The 19174-nt window shown below is 42.6% G+C and overlaps 1 protein-coding gene across 5 annotated transcripts in view; it reads right to left on the reverse strand.

Annotated features, from left to right (window-relative positions):
• SEC31A (SEC31 homolog A, COPII coat complex component) overlaps positions 1-19174 on the reverse strand; it is a 43623-nt gene that overhangs the window by 19908 nt on the left and 4541 nt on the right. For 4 of the 5 annotated variants that reach the window (XM_080633409.1, XM_080633407.1, XM_080633408.1 and 1 more), the window contains exons 5-19: positions 18765-18963; positions 17410-17505; positions 15918-16058; positions 14511-14653; positions 13594-13693; positions 12168-12329; positions 11828-11980; positions 10879-11115; positions 10233-10307; positions 7852-7902; positions 6983-7060; positions 4440-4515; positions 3616-3794; positions 1580-1706; positions 441-586 (exon numbers count right to left, since the gene is read on the reverse strand). In XM_080633409.1, the coding sequence (XP_080489535.1) occupies positions 441-586; positions 1580-1706; positions 3616-3794; positions 4440-4515; positions 6983-7060; positions 7852-7902; positions 10233-10307; positions 10879-11115; positions 11828-11980; positions 12168-12329; positions 13594-13693; positions 14511-14653; positions 15918-16058; positions 17410-17505; positions 18765-18963 (1963 nt within the window). The remainder of the gene's footprint in view (positions 1-440; positions 587-1579; positions 1707-3615; positions 3795-4439; positions 4516-6982; positions 7061-7851; positions 7903-10232; positions 10308-10878; positions 11116-11827; positions 11981-12167; positions 12330-13593; positions 13694-14510; positions 14654-15917; positions 16059-17409; positions 17506-18764; positions 18964-19174) is intronic. The other variant, XM_080633406.1, reaches the window with a different exon arrangement.

Consider the following 19174-nt stretch of genomic DNA (forward strand, 5'->3'; position numbering starts at 1 on the left):
AAACTCACGAGAACCTTCCTACATGAGAAATTTTCTCCAGATTTAACTCTAATTCATTAGATTTCTTGTCCTGAACATTGATGACATCTCTTCCAAAAGCAAAAACACCCAAGTATTCCCTTATTGCAAAAGATACAAGCATTCAAAGCTGCTCCTTTGTTACCAAAACCTCCTAAGCCCTACAACTACCTTTTAATACAAGCAGCATATTAGCACAACTACCCAAAGAACAGAGCAGACAAGGGCCATTGTGATTCACGACACATTTCCCAGTACTATACCTTATGTTATTTTTATGAAAGCCACCTATTCCAGAAGGAAAAGCCTGGCATCCTGAGATACATGCATCTATGACAGCACTAAAGCTCTACACTAGATCATTTAAGCATAGAATGATTGCAGCGCATTACTTTCAACATCTTTCTTACAGAATTACCAACCTGAAGGGACAAGGGGCTGTTTCCATCCTGAGCTTTGGTCCAACAAGCAACGAGTTTTTCCACGTTGCCAGCACAGATGTAACAGAGACAAGCCTGTGTCTGCAGAAGGCTGTCCCCCTCATTCTCCAGCCTGTTACCCAGGAGATCTAGGAAAAATATGAACAAAGAAGATACTGATGAATCACCTGGGTAATCCCTCCGTCCCTGCCAAGGCAGAGGAAGCCTGCAATGCCTGTTGTGTCTACTCAGAGCAGTGGAGAAGGGATATTGCCTATGGGTTCCACTGGTAAGGACATACTCTGATACCCAGCACAGATAATCTCATGGGAGCCCAGGCCATTTCAGAGGCAGTTATCATCATGGCAGCAAGAACTTGCCAAATGCCTGTAATCCTGAGACATCAGAAAGGACTGCCCATCTGCCAACTTGACAAAGGATGAGAGGCCAGGGTTCGATTCTCCTCTCTGCCACCCATTTTTTGCAGTCCCTCACTTCAGGAACACAACTGGACGCTGCAACTGTAAGCAACAAAGCCACAGTACTGCTCCAAGTCAAGGCGTGCAAAGCTCCCTAGACACCGCGGCTGGTGTCTGAGAGGCACAGGGATGTCAGACACACACCTACTGGCAATATAACTTCCCTGAGGGTTAAAAACCCAGCCAGCTGTCTGCCATGCAACACGAGGGCAGTCACACACACACTGCCTGTGAAAAAGGACTCCTTCCAAGAAGTTAAATTTGCTCATGGGAAATAAGAGTGAAGAGCTTCCTGAAAACATTTCCACTTGTGTTCCACACACACTCCCCAAGACGCTGGTCCCTTGGCTGAAACACTTATCACATCAACATCACTGTTATCCATCTGAAAACAGTAAGAGACCAGCAGCTGTGATGTGACACAGGTGATGCCAGGACACAGCTACATGCAAGGGTCTGGGTTCTGTGCTTAGACAATCAGGGAACATACTGGGAAGACAGCACCTCAGCAGTTGCTCTCCTCTTCTGCAACAAGACCATGTATTATCCATCAAAAAAGCTATCAAGGTATTACAACAGTTTACTTGAAGGAAAATAATCATGGCAAAGTGTAGTTTTGCTGTAAGTGGAATAAGTGACATCCAGTCTGTAAAGTATCCTTACCACAGAGGGCTGCAAACTCATCTGGCCTGGCATAAGTGAGCACCGCAGCCAAAGCCTCTCTCCAATTCTGCAGGTCACAAGACTGCACAATCTCTTTCCAGTTCTTCGTTACCACTGCAGTGATGAGCTAGACCAAAAGGACAGAGATCACAGTTAAGATCCTGGTAGGATTTCCTTTGGGGTTTTTTTAGTATACAGCATAATATGTATCTATTAAAGTGTATTTATCCTCACTGTATCCAGGGTCACAGAAGATACTGCACTACAACTCAACAGCCACACAAGAGTACATTTTACTACAAAAGGATATCAGTGAAAATCACAAAACAAGCTCAGATAACAGACAGGCCAGTTATTCTTGCTACAAGACATCCAAGAAAAGAATGTACAAATCTCTGAAAGCTGGGGTTGCTGCAGATGGCTTTCAGCACTGTCTTCGCAGACAATGCTAACATATCCAGTATTTAGCTACAAATCTTACCCAGAAAGGCATATAAATTTTATTTGTCAAACTGATTCATTCAGCTTTTAGTTCCTGGCTTTAGGCTGACCAGTGAGGGGCAGTGGAAAAGGCTGCCTGAAAAGCAGCAGCAACTTGACAGCATTACCAGCCCGAGCTGTCCACAGCATCCCTACCCTGCACCCACACACACAGGCTGCCTGCCCACAGGCCTTCAGAATGAAATTCCAATTTCGTCTCAAACTCTGTCTCAAGTTATTTTGCTTCAGACAAAAGAGACTTGGCAACTGTGCTGCTCCTCAGTGAACAGAGCCCTTGCCATGCCAAGATTTCAAACTCAGAAAACAGTTAATCCGGAATGTGCAGTTTGGGACCAGAAAATTAAAAAACCACACCTGAACAACAAATGCAAGGTCCTAACTACAAGGTTAACCCTCACCTATTAGCACAGGCACAGATAACTGGTCAGCCTTCCATAAAAATACCTTTTCCCAGAGGATAAACTACAGTGAAGAAATTTCCCATGCACAACAAAATTCTGCTTTCTCTGATTAGGCCAGAGACAGGAATGAAGGGGAAGAAATCCTGCACTCTTAATACTTGAGACATTCCTCTTTTCACTTGTCCACTACTACAAATATAAATTGTTCCTATCTCAAACTGGATCACAGGCGACGACCAGCAAAATCCCACTTACAGATCCCAGCCTGTGGTGCTGCGTGCCCTAATCACCCAAGTGACTACGCTTTGCAGCCTTCAGCCCTGCTTCAGGAAAGCACTTAAGCACATGCCCATTTTTACAGGCTGCTTCCTGCTAACTGTGTAAAACATCCTTCTTTGGCAACAGACTGCTAAAAAGTGACCATGAGCAACTTTCTCCCCTCCTCTAAAAGCAGCCATCCTTGCCAAACTGTTGTCCTTTTAAGTGCTCTTCTAAGGTCACTTCTCCTGCTTCATCCCACTGTTGCTACTTTCTCACATTAGTAAAGAAGAAAGATTTGAACAAGCAGCATCAGCAATCCCTAGCATGTCAAAAAGCTGAAAAGAATAATAACCAGCTGGCCATAACACTGTTTCCTAGACAAAGGGTGACTGACCTACCCTGGGCATACTTTGCTCTCTTCTGTGCATGCAGTGAAATGAAGCATCCACAAAAAGTGTTAAGACTAATCACGGGCAGAAATCAACACAATGTTGCTGGCACTGAACATGGGTCATGTGTAACTGTTGAAAAATGGACAACACAAGAGACTGAAATATGTGCTGCTTAAGATAACTATCTTTAGCAGTGAAAATGTACTAGTGTATATGCAACTCAGACACTGGAGACAATGTAAAGAATACTTGTCTTGTGTATTGATATCCAGGTAATGTGTCTGTTCTCCCATTATCAATGCATTAAAAACAGATAACAGAAATCCTTCTGCTCTGAAATCTTGTGGATGACTTGAATACTTAATAGCTTCTCAGCTACAAGTATTCTTTCTCACAGAAATAAATCCATGAAATCCCAAGAAAACTTTTAAGGTGAAAAAAAGGCCAACATGCATGTTGTTTCTGAACTGAAAAAACATACCCTGGTAATTTTGCTCTGCATCTTAGCAAAGTACTTCTCCTGCGTCCTAGAAAGCAGCTCTTGTCCGCCTGCGATGGCCAAGATAATTGCGTCAGCCATACGGTTATCATGCAAGCAGAGATCTACCGCACTCTCAAAGTTACCCGTCAGCAAAGCCTGAGTAATCAAACCATCCACATCTGCAACAAGAGAGGAGTGCATTTTCAAAAGATGGCACAACAGTCACTAAAACATGCAACAGCACGTGATTCTGTTCAGATGTACAACACTGTGCAAAGTTCTCTGCAAACCAGCCTGCTCCAGGCAGGTACTTACAGGGATGCTTATGTCCATCTTCAGTCTCAAACACTCTATGGTCACAGCCACATCAGGTGGGGCACTGTCAAGCATCACTTACCTGCTCCAGAGCAAGGTGCTAAAGGTCTACATGATCTCTGAAACAGCTACCCTGCATACACTGCCAGAAACAAAGTCAAGCCTAGATAGGGATCAGTGGCTTCTGGGTTATTCACCATCCGCTACGAGTTTCCGAACAAACAGAAATATTAGTTCTTCATGCCTGATCAGGTGTGTGTTCTTTCATACCATAAATCACTCAGAGTAGCTGCATTTCATTTATGGGATATGCGAGTGCTGTATACTTCCTTTCCTTCCCTAGAGAAGCTGTATTTTCATGTGCATTGAGACTGCTGTGAAGTGAACGGAAAGTAATGATAATCCTTCCAATCTGTGTAAAAATTGCCTTCTCACTGGAACACCAGTATCAACATCAGTATTTATAAATATCAGCACTACACTGAAATAAATATCAAGGGTTTTTTTACCTCCACTAACAGAGATGTTAAAAGTCGTCTTAGCAGTTTCCAAATCTTCTGTTTCTTGTTTATGGTCCTTCACCCTCTAAGAGAAAGGAAATATATAATGTTTTGAGATTATGTATTTGAGATTATGTAAACATTTAGAATATACACACAGACTATATACACATATTAAAAAACATACATGTCTTGCATTACAAGTAAAAGGCCTTCAGACTACCAGTCACCTAAGAGATCATTAACTTAGAAGTGAAGAGTATCCCTGTCACTGTTTCAGCACAGCGATAATCAGCTTCCCCTGGTGCCTGCATAAAGTCACCCCTAAGCACACTGGGAAAGGCCTGGGCTTATCAAAGGACCTTCAGTGCATGTAAGCACACCATTATAAAATAACTGTTCTAAGAGATCAGAGTTTTTAAAACGGATACCAAGTGGAAAAAGTGCTGGAAGTCCCAGATTTCTAACCACCAAGGAAGGCTTATACAAGCACAAGTGTGCATACACAGAGATCACAAATAACCGCAACCAGATGCCTGGATACTGACTTGCATGCACATATTTGCACCCCTATACAAACAACCCCCCCAAAGCCAAACAACAGCCACAATTAAAAAAATCAGAAACCACCTCCTTTCCCTCCTCTTTGACCTTCAACCCCTACCAAGAACAGACTACCATAATGCTACCTAGGTTTCACTGTGCTCCACTTAAAGACTTTCATCTTATCCTTGAAACACTCAGCACCTGGCACACACCCTAGTTTAATTATGCAAAACGCATGAACACATGCTTCAATTTTAAACACAGAAGACCAGTGTGGTCCATGCAGACTTAAGTGCTTTGTATTGACTACAAAAGTGGACAGAAGCTGCTTTTTTATAAAGCTCCACCAGGAATTAAGTTACAGACCATTCCCTGCAAGTACTTCGATTTTGAGATTTCAAACAAAACCTTTTTACAATTAAGCAAACAAACAAATAAACCAAACCAAACCCAAGAGGGAAGTCTCTCTCCACCACCAATTTTCACTGTAAAGTCCAAAAAGAGTGCAGAAATTGTCCCACAAACTGTCCCCTCTGTCATAAGCCAGTATGGTAGTACATGCAGTGGGAGGTCAAGAGTCTGCTGAGAATACCCTGCTTAAATGCTGATTGGTGAAACTGTACTTCAGGGGATGAAGAACAAGTACACAGTCGACCAAGAACAAGCATTTGGGATGGGGAGGTAAGTCTGAAACAACCTTTGTTTGAGTTACGAAAGGAGGCAGCATCTAGAAAATTATTTTGCTGTCAGATAATGTGTGATGTGTGTTTGGTATGAGTTAAAAGCATGTTGTGACTATCACAGGAATAATGTCCCCATCCAGTTACTTTATGTGTGTGACAGCAATCCCCAGTGCATCACCAGTGGCTTCAGGCCAACCTCACAAATATTTACCACCCATGCTGGTAGGCAGACATCATGTTTGGCTTTGAATGCTCTGCTAGAAGAGACATTTGTTGTGAGACATCTAACATCTTCATGACTGCATACAGCAAAAGCCTTACGCAGTCAGATACATGTGTCTGCCACTACAGGGTTTAATGAACCAGCAAGTAATCAAGCACCTAGCCTAAGGCAGCGCTATTTTGGTGTCCTTAACAGACTGTCATATGAACAAGTGCACCATTCCAACATGCATGAGCCATAAACCACCACCCTCATCCTCACAGACAACCGCAGACAAGCACTAAGCACAGATCTGAGCACAGGGAACACAGGTAGTTTTGGGCTAACAGCTCAAATTCTAACCAAAAAGAGACTGAGGGAACATGGGAGAACCAAGATGGCCTGTTCACAGGGATACTAGCATTTTCAGTGCTATTAACCTCACATGGCAAAGGCTGTGTCCTTAAATATGGGGACAGGATTGTCCCTGTATTTAAAACAGAGGGCTGAAAACAATGCTGCTGAAATGGACGGAAATGAATAAAAGCTGTAGGATCCCAAAGACAGACCTGGTGGAGCACAAGCTGCCTGTTGATGAATGTGGCTGAACTGTTGCAACAGACATTCATAAGCAGCTAGCTACCAAAGCCTTGATGTACCACAACTGTCATCTCTGCAAAGGGTTATTCCTAGGAACAGGGCAGTAATAAGGTGACAGCTTGGTAATAATCAACCAGAGAAGAAAGAAGAAAGGGAGGGAGAGAAAGACAAAAAGAAAAAAAGCATGCATTACAGTTGTGGCAGAAGATCATTTAATATGTGTTAGGGAAATGTCAGAATGAAAATTATGTCAGAATGAAGTCCTTGAGTCTGGTGACAACTGGACTATTAGAAAACGAGCTTGTTCTCCATTGCCACCAAAATCTAGTCACATGATATCTGAGGCTGATGAGAAAAATCTCAAGCAACTTAATAAAAGCCCATGTTTTACTCATTCTCAATGACTTCTTTTATTTCCATATATCCTCAGCACTAGGAAAAGCCAACAAAAAAGCTCTTAATACAGTAAAAAAGTAAATACACAGAAGGTCAAAAGGGTTAGTTTAGAGGGTGACAGATACCTCTCCCAAGAATTGCTCCTCTGCAGCCTGGCCTTCTCCTCCCTCATTTGGCACAGATTCATCAGATTCTGCAGAAGCCTTCAGCAGAGAGGATACCATAAAACCAAAAAAGCCAGCAAAAGAGGAAGACATACTTTACACTGCAGAGTATAGCCACCTTCCCACCAACAACACCCAAACCCTGACTGCTAATCACTGAAAGGCATTGGTAATACATGCTTGAGGACAACAAACATGGTAGAGGCCCCCATTTCCTTACTCTTGGTCATCACACAGTACTTCGTGCTGTTTTCATCTTAGCTGCCTGAAAATATGCAGCAAACCTTTTCTTCCCCATTAGGCAAATACAGATGACATCTGAAATGTCTATGACACAAATGCAATGCAGGCTCCCCTTTGTAGACTCAGGACATTGCAATTACAATGGCTGAACTGTATTTATCACTCTTGCAGGGAAGTGTTATGGGACCATACTCTCAGCACTGATTTTGTTAAAACCTGGGGAAGGTCCCGCTTTTGAAACAAGCTGCTGGTCAGCAAAGCTCTGCCCTATATCTCACAAGCATCGCAAAATGTCACAGCGGGCAAGAAACAGGCAGCAAAGAGTAAAGGTGGAGGGACATCACTGAGATCCCGAACTAAAACCTGTGACTGAGAGCCCTTTGTTGGGAAAGGCATTTGAGCAGAAAAAAAGTGTTTGTTTTTCTTAAGAAGTACATTCATCCTACTGAATGTAGGAACTTGACATATGCTGGGTTATTTGTGACTTACTTTGGAACAGCTACCAATTGGAAAGCAAAATTATTCTTACTTTGCACATGACTACAGCATTATAAAACTAAAGAGTTGTACACAATGTGTTTGCTTACCTCTCCCAAATCACCATCTGTAAGACTCTCTCCATTCAGAGTGGACATAATCTAGAAAACAACCAAGATTTAAGCAGTGCTCTTTTATTTTAGAAAGGCAGAACACTCACTGATCTATCAGACTGCAAAACTGGCACACGTAGTTAATATGTTGCTTACAGAACACTTAATATGAAACCAAAGCTACTTCCTTTCCAAGACTGGCAATGGATTTACTGCTAAGCCCTCTGTATCCCAAGCTTTGATGGGAACAACAGCTGCTCTATGCCTTTAAACCTTTAATTGTTAACTCAAGGGCCTCAAAACTCACTAGGGCTGCTGGAAACCACAGTAATAAACATAATATCAGAACATGCAGGATGAAACACTCCAATTGCTCTAGTCAGGGAAAATGAAGCAGTGGCAATTCTTGTGGCGCAGGGAGCCTGTCAGGAAGCCATAGTTTCAAGCACAGCAGGCATAAAGCTGTGAGCTAGGATTTTCCAAGGTACAGAAGACGTAAAATGCCCAGCTTTTACAACTTTGCAAAGCAAACCATGACTCCAGATTCAATTAGGGCCCTCAAAAATGCCAATTAAATGTATGGAGTTTAGAATACATGCAGAAAATATATTAGTTTGGCATCTGGGAGACTGGGTTTCCTAATGCTGCTCATGTTATCTACTGCTTTTAGTATTCCAGGTTTTATTTTACCCTTGAGCCTGGTTCTGATTGAGTTCTGGTTTAGCGAGTTTATCATTTGGGTACCAAATTTTCAGACAAGCTGTCCTGTATTTTTTCTTGACACTAAAACCATGGATTCAACTTCAACATTGAATTCTTTGTTAATAAACAGATACCTGAAAACACGGCCTTGCAGCTCCCCTCATCTGTTCCTCAAATACTGAAATAATGGGGTAGGCTCAGCATTTCTGCCCAAAGAAGTGGTAAATGCTCCATCCCTGGCAGTGTTCAAGGCCAGGCTGAATGGGGCCTTTGGTGACATGGTCTAGTAGAAGGTGTCCCAGCTCATGCCAGGGGGGTTGAAACTGGGTGATCTTTAAGATCCTTTCCAACCCAAACCATTCTGTGATTCTATGATTTTCCCAGCTTCTCCCCATGCACGAGACATATCAAACCCAGGCAAGAGTGGCAGTGGGCTCCATGAAGCAGCTCTGCAGGACCACCACTAAATTTCAACTGGATTTTCTAACTGAGATCTGCTTTTCAAAACCAGGATTGCCCTTGCTGTGATAGCCTTTGAGTCTTGCAACAGAAAACCAGAACCTGAGGACAGACTGTTAGCAAAACCACAGGCTTTTTTCTGTCACTGTAATAAGTTTTCCCTGGAGGCTATTTAATGCATAAGCATAAAAATATGTCTATGAAGTCAGCCTTTGAAAGGAAAACTTCAGTTTAGTATAACGAAAATGAGTCAAATATTCAAATCCGCTGAATCAGAACTGAAAAAATACTAGACAGTTCCTAGGTACAGCACAGAAAGCAACAAAGACCCAAAGATACCAAAGCAGGTATCCCCCCTGTAACATTGAGATAAGAATCTTCCTACAGCTTGGAAGAAAGCTCTGTACTTAAGATGTGCAAATTGCTTCCTGGTAATCCAAACTTTGCCTTTCCAAATGTTTTTTGGTTTTTTTTTTCCTAAAAATGAATGGTGTCCCACACATAAAAAAGACTATTTTAGGTTCTCCAAGGTAGTTAATGAAACCCTGAAGACTGCTAGCATGTTCTACAGCCAGCAAGGCTAAACTCAGATCAGATTTGATGATGCTACAGTAGAAACCTGACACATAGCAAAATTATATGAACATCTTGAACCAGCAAACATCAAAGCTTCTTGATGGGTAAGAATTTCAGATCAACATTGGACAGTCAAATGTAGATACGCCTCTTAAGTCTGTTGCCTGCTTTGAAATTTTCATTAGACATCCACACCGCAAGATGACATAGCTAATAGGAAAACACCAACCAAGCAAACTGCTTGCTGTAAGAACTCTGAAGTTAGTCACAAATGGCTTATCTAGACAAAGTTTAAAGAACAGAGGATTTCTAGGATCCTAAGAAACAAAGAAATTCCTTAAATTACAGAACTATTCAAATCAGCCATGTTCAAACAGAAGCTTCAGCACCACAGATAACAGTTGTATTATGGCTATTAGGAGAGCTGCAGCACTGACAACTACCATCTGCTGGGAAACACACTGAAAATGATGTTGTATAAAAGTTTATTATATTGAATAGCCTGTGGATATACTGGTAATTGCTATTCCAGTCTCAAGTAAATGAGTACTTCAACCACAAATCAACATTTTAGGCTGTACTCTGTGGATATATCCATCAGTAATGCATTTAACACAAGCACAGCTTCCAGGCACACTTACCTTCTTCCTCAGATCATCTTTCCTGTATCCCAAAAGCTCAAGGTATTTAACACGTGAATCTTCTTCAAAGTTCACCTTTAAAACCCAAAAGTTAAAGATTACATTGCAAGTCACAATTTTTTCATTTCCTCCCTCACTGGCTCTAATTACTTGACTGGCACAAATTACCCAGTCAGAGCTAATGACAGTGGAGACAGTGTAATAGAGAGAACTGAAAAGGCCTACAGTGACTTTGTCACCCAATCAGGTAGGCAAGGCTTCAATCTGGTTATTGTAAGTGAAAAGTCTGCTTCATCTGCTTCACTTCGAAACCTCTAAATGTTCACAGTGAGCAGTGAAAAGCACATCTAAGAATGTCCCAAAGCTTTATCCCTTCTCACCAGCTCACTGTAAAAAGATGTAGTGATGGGGGATGTCAAGAAACACTCCCCCACACCCTGGCTTCTGCAATGATTTCTCATGAACCCCATGAATATCCTAAGGACCCTTTCTCCTCTGGTGGGCCACTTCCAATGACAGGGTTCATGAGCTCTATTCCCACAGCCTACACTTTTGGATCCCAGCATCTCTTCTGCTAAAACATGCATTGTGCAAAAGGAACCACTTCTGCACTGGCTTTCCAGTGGGGAACTCCTGAACCTCTCACCTTTAAGAAGGCCCACACGTTCTTCTCAAAGTCAGCTTGGGCCATATCTATTTTCTTCTGGCAGTAGCTGACAAAGCCTTCACATTGCACAGCCTCCTGCAGCTGGTTCGAGCGGGCCAGGAACTCCTTCTCTGTAACAACCTGGCTCACGTAGACATGGTGACGCGGCTGCTGCTCAACGCCTGGCTGCTGCTGCTGAGTCTTGGCATTCTCAAATGTAACCAGCTTGCCTCCAAACTGGAATTCAGGCACACATGCGGTATGTAAAATATAGGGGGTTTGGAACTAGATGATCTCAAGATCCTTTCCAACCCTAACCATTCTATGATTAAGTACATGGTCAACTGTTCACCATTTAAAAACCTACTTAGAGATGGGCAGTAAGCTGTGTCATCATTTGGAGAGAAGTAAAATCAACAGAAGAAAAAAAAAAGAAATCAGAAGGGGCTTATAATATTAGTTCATTCTAGAACTCAAAGTTAATTTACACAGGGCAGTCCAATAAATGATGAAGTCACCAAGGCAAAAAGCCTAGCCACAAAAAAGACTAACAGCTAGCTCTTGCAAAACCATAAGATATTTGCTCAGTTTGGTCCCATTCTCCCCTCCCAATGTATATTTGTTAACTCCAAAGCAAGCACTGCACATCAATAAAAGCAAAGTCTTAACTCCAGAACAGAAAGAAACGAATGCCTGTTGGCAACGCAACACAACACACCACTTTGCTTCTTTTTCCCCAAGCATTTTTGTCATGCTTTTGCTGGCTTGCTGTCCCATGGGCCCCATCTGGAAGCTGCCACAAGCACATCCCCCCACAATGACTAACAAGGGAATTTCTCCCAAGGTGGAGCACAATTTTGAACTCCCCTCTTCCTAAAGTGTTTTACATGTGCCACTATTATTTCCCTCCTTGCCTGGCCAACCATGCCCAGCCTAGTCTCCTGCTTACCGAAAATGATGCTCCCACAGGACACCGGATCCATTTGGGTGGTTTCTTCAGGGGCAGAACAACATTTTTTGGGGCCGTCTGCTGGGGAAGCTGCAAGGGTGGGAGGGGCTGTCCCGTACCAAACGGATCGAGGTTCCCAAATGACAATGAAAGCTTCAATAACAAAACGGGGGGGAAAAGCGGGTGTGTGTGATAAGTGACACATCTCCAATAAACTAAACATAAGCATTTATTTGCACCAGATCGGTGCTCCTGCAAGCTCGTGCAAACACTTCCCACAAGCCCATGTTTTGTTCCCTACTCTTTCTGTCCATACTCTTAGCTGAACATATTTCAATACCTGGTCAACTTGCTTCTGTCTCAAGCCATCTGTGCTGCCTCCCATGATGGAGTAAATGCTGATTCGTCCATCAAAAGAAGCCGCAGACAAGATAGCAGGGTTCCTAGGACACCACTGGATATCAAAGCACCATTGTGTGTTCGTGGGCAACTCATACAGCACCTGGGCAGCAAAAAGAAGTCCAACAAATCAGGGCTTTTATGAAGCATCATGTCCAACAGCAACAATTCTTCTGCCTGCCCTGAGACTGGTCTGCTCTTCTCGCTCCCAACAGTCTCCACATCACTGTACACACTAACAGTGGGCAAGCCCTGACAATCCCCAAACAGGAGATTGTAACACACCACTACTTAATTTCCTTCTCCTCCTCCCATTAAATCTTCTGTTTAATCCACACAGGACAAACTATGCAGGCAGGGTATGTCTGTGTTGGCCCACTGCAAGCTGTGAGCTGCTGCTGATATTCATGCTAGCCAATTCAGAGCTAATCTGCATATCTCTACACACTACATATAGACATGTCCAGGCTTCAAAATAAGTCTGTTTCTGCAGGAAATTAGAAATGTTAAAACTTGCACTCCAGGCAGACAGCCTGTGCTGCCCTGGAACAGACAAGCCCACCACTGCAGCAGGCATTGAATCATAAACTAGGAAACTGAGCAAAATGCTAACTGTCCTGCTGTGTCCCAGGAAACTGATTTTCAGTTTTAACCAAAATATGTAGCATGATTCATCCACTTGTAAAGCTTTCCAAATAGCAGAGGATCCAGCTCAGATAACTCATTTACCACCCCACAGCTTTTTCACTTTTGTGCCTATGTCTGCATTTTAGAACACTTCTCATTCTGTCACCCAGGATTATTGCCCACTGCAGGAAAGGAGCCCTTCAGTGTGCCCAAAGCCCTCAAGAGGCAAACACTGAAGATGTCTGAAAAAAGGATCTGTATTCCTTTTGAAAGGTATCCCCAGGCACAAAAGAGCAGGGTGGGAACACACTGAAGTGGCTTTCACTGATCTGCCACTATTGTAGTACAAAATCTCTCTAGTCTGGATAAAAGTTCTTACACTTACAGAAGGAAAAAGGCAATTGCAACAGTAAACCAGCCACATCAGGCCCAAACTAAAAGAGTATGAAGCAAATATTTAGTGTAAGTGGGGTCATTTCTATCCCTTATAATGAGCAGGGACCTTACTACTTAGGAGAGAAGCAGTAAGGACAAATATGTAATACTGAATACTAGGAAGGAACCCTGCACCACCAGGATAAGCTCAGAAGTCATATATATACCAAGCATAGGTACAGAGGATATGGAGAAACATCCTACAGAAGCATCATCCCTAGGAATGCAAGCATACCAACATTGCTTTGCATATGCTATTGTGCCACCTCTGAACAAAGATGTTTTTAAAGGTGTATGTACAATACCTCTCCTGTGTTAGGATTGGAGCAGAGAATTTTAGCATCCTTCCCACAGCTAAGCAGCAGCTCTGAATCTGCCATACTCCAAGCAATGGCCAGTATACCCCTGTGTGAAAAGTCACAACCAAAAAGTTTAATGTAAACACAAAATGGTGATAAAGTGTATTTATAACTGAAGTTTCTACATTAGCTGAGTATTCCACTTCAAAATGCCCTCCCCACTCCTTGCTTTTACAAAACCAAGTTTTTCAACGTTATCAGCACTTTATTTATTGAAATAGATGCTTTCTATTTTCTGCATGAAGAGGTACAAAGGTGCAGCCATTGCATGTGAAAATTAAATGCAGTAGTCATGCAGGAGAACCTGGACACCAACGTAACAAAATGGTTTGTTTGCCTGCAGTATCATTAACATGCAGTGTGCAAATCGGTAGTTAAGGTAGGTGAGTACAAAGTTTGTTAGCTTCTTTTTATTAGCAGAAGACTCAAGTCAGCAGAACCACTGGAGCAGTTTTGATAGAAGCTGCAACACAGATCAATTGCTGCTCTCTCTCCTTAAATCAAGTGCTGGTTTGGGGCAATAAAGTTTCACTAGCAATTGAGGAGGGACAAGGATTGAAAAAAATATTTCCTTGTACCCAAATTTAAGGCATTTAGAAGCAAACTAGCAACTTCAGTACCTCAGCAGGATGGTGGTTTTTTTACTCTGGGGCCTGTTACCTAAATAAATCAGCAGGCCCCCAAAAGGTAAGCCTTTCAGAACACAGGACTGGCTAGTCAGCAAGCAAGCATGTAACACTGTTGCTGCTGGAATCACTGCCTCCAACTGAGTCTTCACACGGGACTGAGAAAGAAGTGAGATGTACAAACTGGTACGCAATCACCAAACACTGTGAAGCAGCAGGTCATGTAAGTCTCATTACCTTGAATGGCTTTCTAGAACACGAAGAGGTGAGGAGGCAAATCTTAGGTCCCACATCTGAATCACAGGCATCCTGTCATCCTCCGAAGCCAAAATCATCTGGGTAGCAACATCAGGGTGCCATGCCAGGCCTGAGCAGTGCATCTGAGGGACAAGATTGTGCCACAGCATAAAATAACTAAGCAGCACTAAAGGACAAAAGACAAATAGCCTAAATATGTCTACATGGTAAAACAAAGAAATCTGCAGCTGTTGCTGGGCATTACTTCTGATTGCATGTAGCTTACGATAACCTCCTTGTTTTCATGGGTGAGGAGATTTGCAGGTAGTTTCCAAAGGTCCTCTCAAATAAGAGACTTTGTGCTTCTTGTACACAGTCCGATATTTCAATGTAAGAAAATCATGCAGCCTTCTGTACAAACCTTTTCCTCTAATATTTTTATAATAAAAGCCATCATTAGGCAGAGGTTATTGTCATGCGAATATTGTACCACTAGATGAATCTTAGATGAAGACAATCTACTGTACTACTGTTATGCTAGGCAACAAATACAGAAAACATTGAGCGTTACACAGCTTATCAGAGTATTAGTGCAGTGACCAAGCAACTACTTCAGCAGCATACATTTGTAAATTCCATTTTGAACTCTTGCTACATCTTCCAAGCTTGTTACAGCAATATTCCATTTAAAATATACAGGATTATATAGAGATATGTCACTCTCCACAAGTTTGCCAGGATCTTTTTTACATTTACACTGCCTGAGGAGCATACATGGTGGTTGTAACTATACAAGGCAGGGCAGCCCCTTGTGACTCACTCAATGGCAACTCTCCTCCATGGCCACAGATCATGCCCTCTCCAAGCCCAGCTGCAGCTTGCTTTCATTTCCAGGTCTAGACCAGCAGAAGCACAGGCCTCAGCTCCATCAGCGTCCTGCCAGGGCTCAGCCGTTTTGTGCTCATCCCACCAGTGAAACTCTCTACTCAAGCACTAAGTCATGACATTACCTGCTCTGCAAAAATGTATGTGCTCACCCAGAGCACATCAGCTGCAACCTCATCTCTCCAGCACACAAAACATGTCATTTCTGACTAGCTGAATAAAAATCTTTCTGTGGTAGAACCTACCAGATGAGTAATGGCGTTCTCCAAACTAAATTACCACTCTAACAGGAAATCAGAGTGCCTTGCTGCAATCTGCATCTGCCTATTTTTGTTTAAACTGATGACAAAACCCTTGCATATCCATAACCTTTTAAGAGAAATCATCAGATATTTATTAGACTGTATAAAACTGGGTCAGGCACCAGTATCTTTAGGTAATGAAACAAGGAATGCTATAACCTGTCCCCACATGCCACGCCTCCCAAAAAGCACCCATGCAGCTGTGCGAGAGCCAACTCACCCGGTTACTGTGGTCACTGACTTTGATGATGGGTTCGTTCTTCCTGAGATCCCACACGGTAGCTCGGCCACTAGGGCTGGCAGATGCCAGGATGTGCTGGACTTGCCTGTTCCAGGCAATGCAGCTGACGTCCTCAAGAGGCTGTTGCACACACAGAACAGTCTTTCACAACCTTTTCAAATCTAAGACTCAAAGCCTGTTATTTTCAGGACTTGCTAAATGACAAATCTGCAGGGAGACTCACCCCAGCTACTGCATGTGTTCTAGTTTTCTATGTACACACGCTGTAGGGTAGAAAACCCCAAACTATCAGCCGCTAGTATTTCAGTAATATCCACATTTTCAGCTTTACAATATGATACATTAGTCATTTAAAGAAGACTAACTACAACTGCCTTAAAGACCAGCGAATTCCTCCATGGAAGTATACTCATGTACATGAACTGTCCTTTTGCCTTGTATTAGGATTTGACTTAAAAAAGCCCACAAAGTTCCTCCAAGCAATTATATTTATTTTTGTTATTCTTCCCCCAACCGCTTATTTTTACTCCAAGAATGAAAAGCAATGTTAACCCAGCCCTTGTTGCACTATTATTTCCAGCTGTCACTATGCATAGGGACTAAAAGATTTCCTAGCCTAAAAAATAAGACATAAAAAAAAATCCTATACAGGGATGTTTAACTGAGGTGAGCATCCTCCAAAATGCCCACATGGTAATAAACGACTCAGACTAAACAAAGTATCCAAACCCACAGAGTTTAAAGTAAAAATCTTTAAACTGAAGATTACATCTCATCCCATTTCCACACTTTGTTGTCTCCAAACTATCATGCAGTAATAAATCCATCTTCCAGTAACCACAAACTGCTTATGCAATTTTTTAACAGCTACAGAAACACACATGCATTGAAACAACCTACTTCCATTCTATCGCCTTCAGAAGACAAAAAGTACAAAAGGCTATAGAGACACAGGCTGAACACTGTCCCTTAAGTATAGCAATTAAACACTCCCTGCTAAACGTACTGTCTCATCTTCTGACTTCTCAGTAGCTGTTTTTTGTCTTTCTTTCATTTTCCTCAGTCTGAACCTTCATGACCTTCAGATTCATGCATGCAGTTAAACACACTTTGAGTCACAGGCATGTCACATGCAGACAAATACCTCAAGACCCACAGTTTAATAAGCACATTACAAAAGTTAAGTACCAATAGAAGGCCTATTTTTGTTGGCCTTCGGGAAAGCCACTGAAGAACAAAATGCAGGAACAGGAGATACCTGCTGTACCACCCCTTAAGGTCAGTATATTACATTGCCAGAAACGTAGCTCATGGCCAACTATAATTAACTGCCACCCAAATTAGACTTCAGAAAGCACCCCCTACCTGAGAGAGCTTTAAAACTGTAGGTTTCAAAGAGCTCTCAACTTAAGTGACAAACATATTTTCCATTAGTCTGCTCTGCAGTATTTAACAAATGCAAATCTGGTACCTGTGTCTTCACTCCTGGTGTCATTGGTGTGGCAAAATTGTTCAAGTCCCAGATATAGATTTCAGACTCATTAGCACCAGAGGCCACCAGATTAGTCTGTAAGACACATTAATAGATGTTGAGTATTTTCTGCATCAGCTTTCACAGTCCTAGCTGTTAGGAGGCATCAGATCCTCAGGACTGCACCAATTTCTCCTGTTGGCTCAGGATACAGCCTCTAGCTCACAGAGCATAAGCTCTGTGAAAAAAGCAAGTCTGAGACTGCAGGTAAAGCTGAAAAAATAAAAAAATCCCCACACTGCACTAAACTGGCATGTCATGACCAAAATTCCTGTTCTGTGGAGTGCTCCTTGTACTGCATGGCAAACACTGATAGGTAAGCGGAAAGCAGTGACACTTCTGGGAGGGGGCAGACGAGGAAACAGTGCTGCAGCTATCAGAGAGCACCACACAGCTTTACTCTGAGCAGACCATAACATGTGGGTCAGGCTGGAAGGAGTGTAGCATTTGTGCCTCCAGCAGTGGACAGCACCTTCCAACAGTGAGTGCAATCATCCAGAGCAATCCTGCATCAGGGATGCAAAAGTCCAGGCGGGGTGACATGATCCAAAGGGCACTAAGAGCCCTTTGATCACATAATGAGGGAGTCCTGACTTTGCAACAGGCAGAAAGGGAAAGGAATTGATTCAGAGAACTAAATGAACCCAGGGCGGCCTTGCTGAAAGCAAGTGTGCAGGGACAGAAGTGCTATTTAGGAAACAAATTAAACTGAGTTCTTGCACAGCTGGTAAAGATAAGGAAAAAAACAACCCAATGTATCTAGAAGTAAACAAGTGCTCATTAGTGCTGGAGGAAAGCTTGTTGATTTTGAGAGCCCTTCTGCTAAAGAGGATACAGCGCCATGTTTCCTGGTCTGTCTCCTCTTTACAAGTAACAATACTTAGAGGTCTTGAAGATGGGCCTGCCCAACCTCTAAAGGAGAGACAGAAAAATCTGATGTCACCAGAAACATGAGTGAGTGCATGTAAATACCTCCCATGTGATGAGAGCAATGTTGGCCCATGGAAGGAAAAAAAAAAAAAAAAAAAGGAAAAAATGGAGACTGGCTAAAAACACCACACAAAACCACCCATAGTTCACACATGGGCATGAACTGGACACCTTAAACTCTTTCATTTCCCATTCTGAAACACCAGTAACAGGACAGGTTTTACCTACTAAATACAGACACTCAAACACCAAATTCAGTTCATGCTTTTCAAGGAAGGGGAAAAGGATAGAAACATTTGAGGTTACAAGTTAAGCCAGGTCACTCATCTATGATGGTACATGATGAAGAACAGCAGGAAACCAACCTGGAACATGTTGACATCAAGCGCTCTTACTGGTCCTGTGTGCTTGTCTTTCTGGGCAATTATTACTTCAGCATCTCCAGCTATGATTTTGGCTGGGTCATACAGAATGACATTTCCATTTTCACCCCCAGCAATCAGGACTCCAGAGACCGTCTCTCCCGAGGTCATGTTATGTGGCCCCCAGATCAGCTTGTGATACCTGTAAGATACAGAGGTCCCCACAGTCTACAACTATCCACCACCAGCTCCACATATGCTGATGCACCCCATTTTGCTCACCAGCTGAAACCTCCAGGCTGTTACTAACAGCCAGAGCAGACACATCAAAGCACTACAGGCATTTCTCTCCTTAAAGAAGAGTCCCTGTACTTTCAACGCCTTCTATCAGAAAGGCCACATGTTCCAATTCC

This window comes from Psittacula echo, assembly GCF_963264785.1.
Source record: "Psittacula echo genome assembly, chromosome: 1".
Taxonomy (NCBI): Eukaryota; Metazoa; Chordata; class Aves; order Psittaciformes; family Psittacidae; genus Psittacula; species Psittacula echo.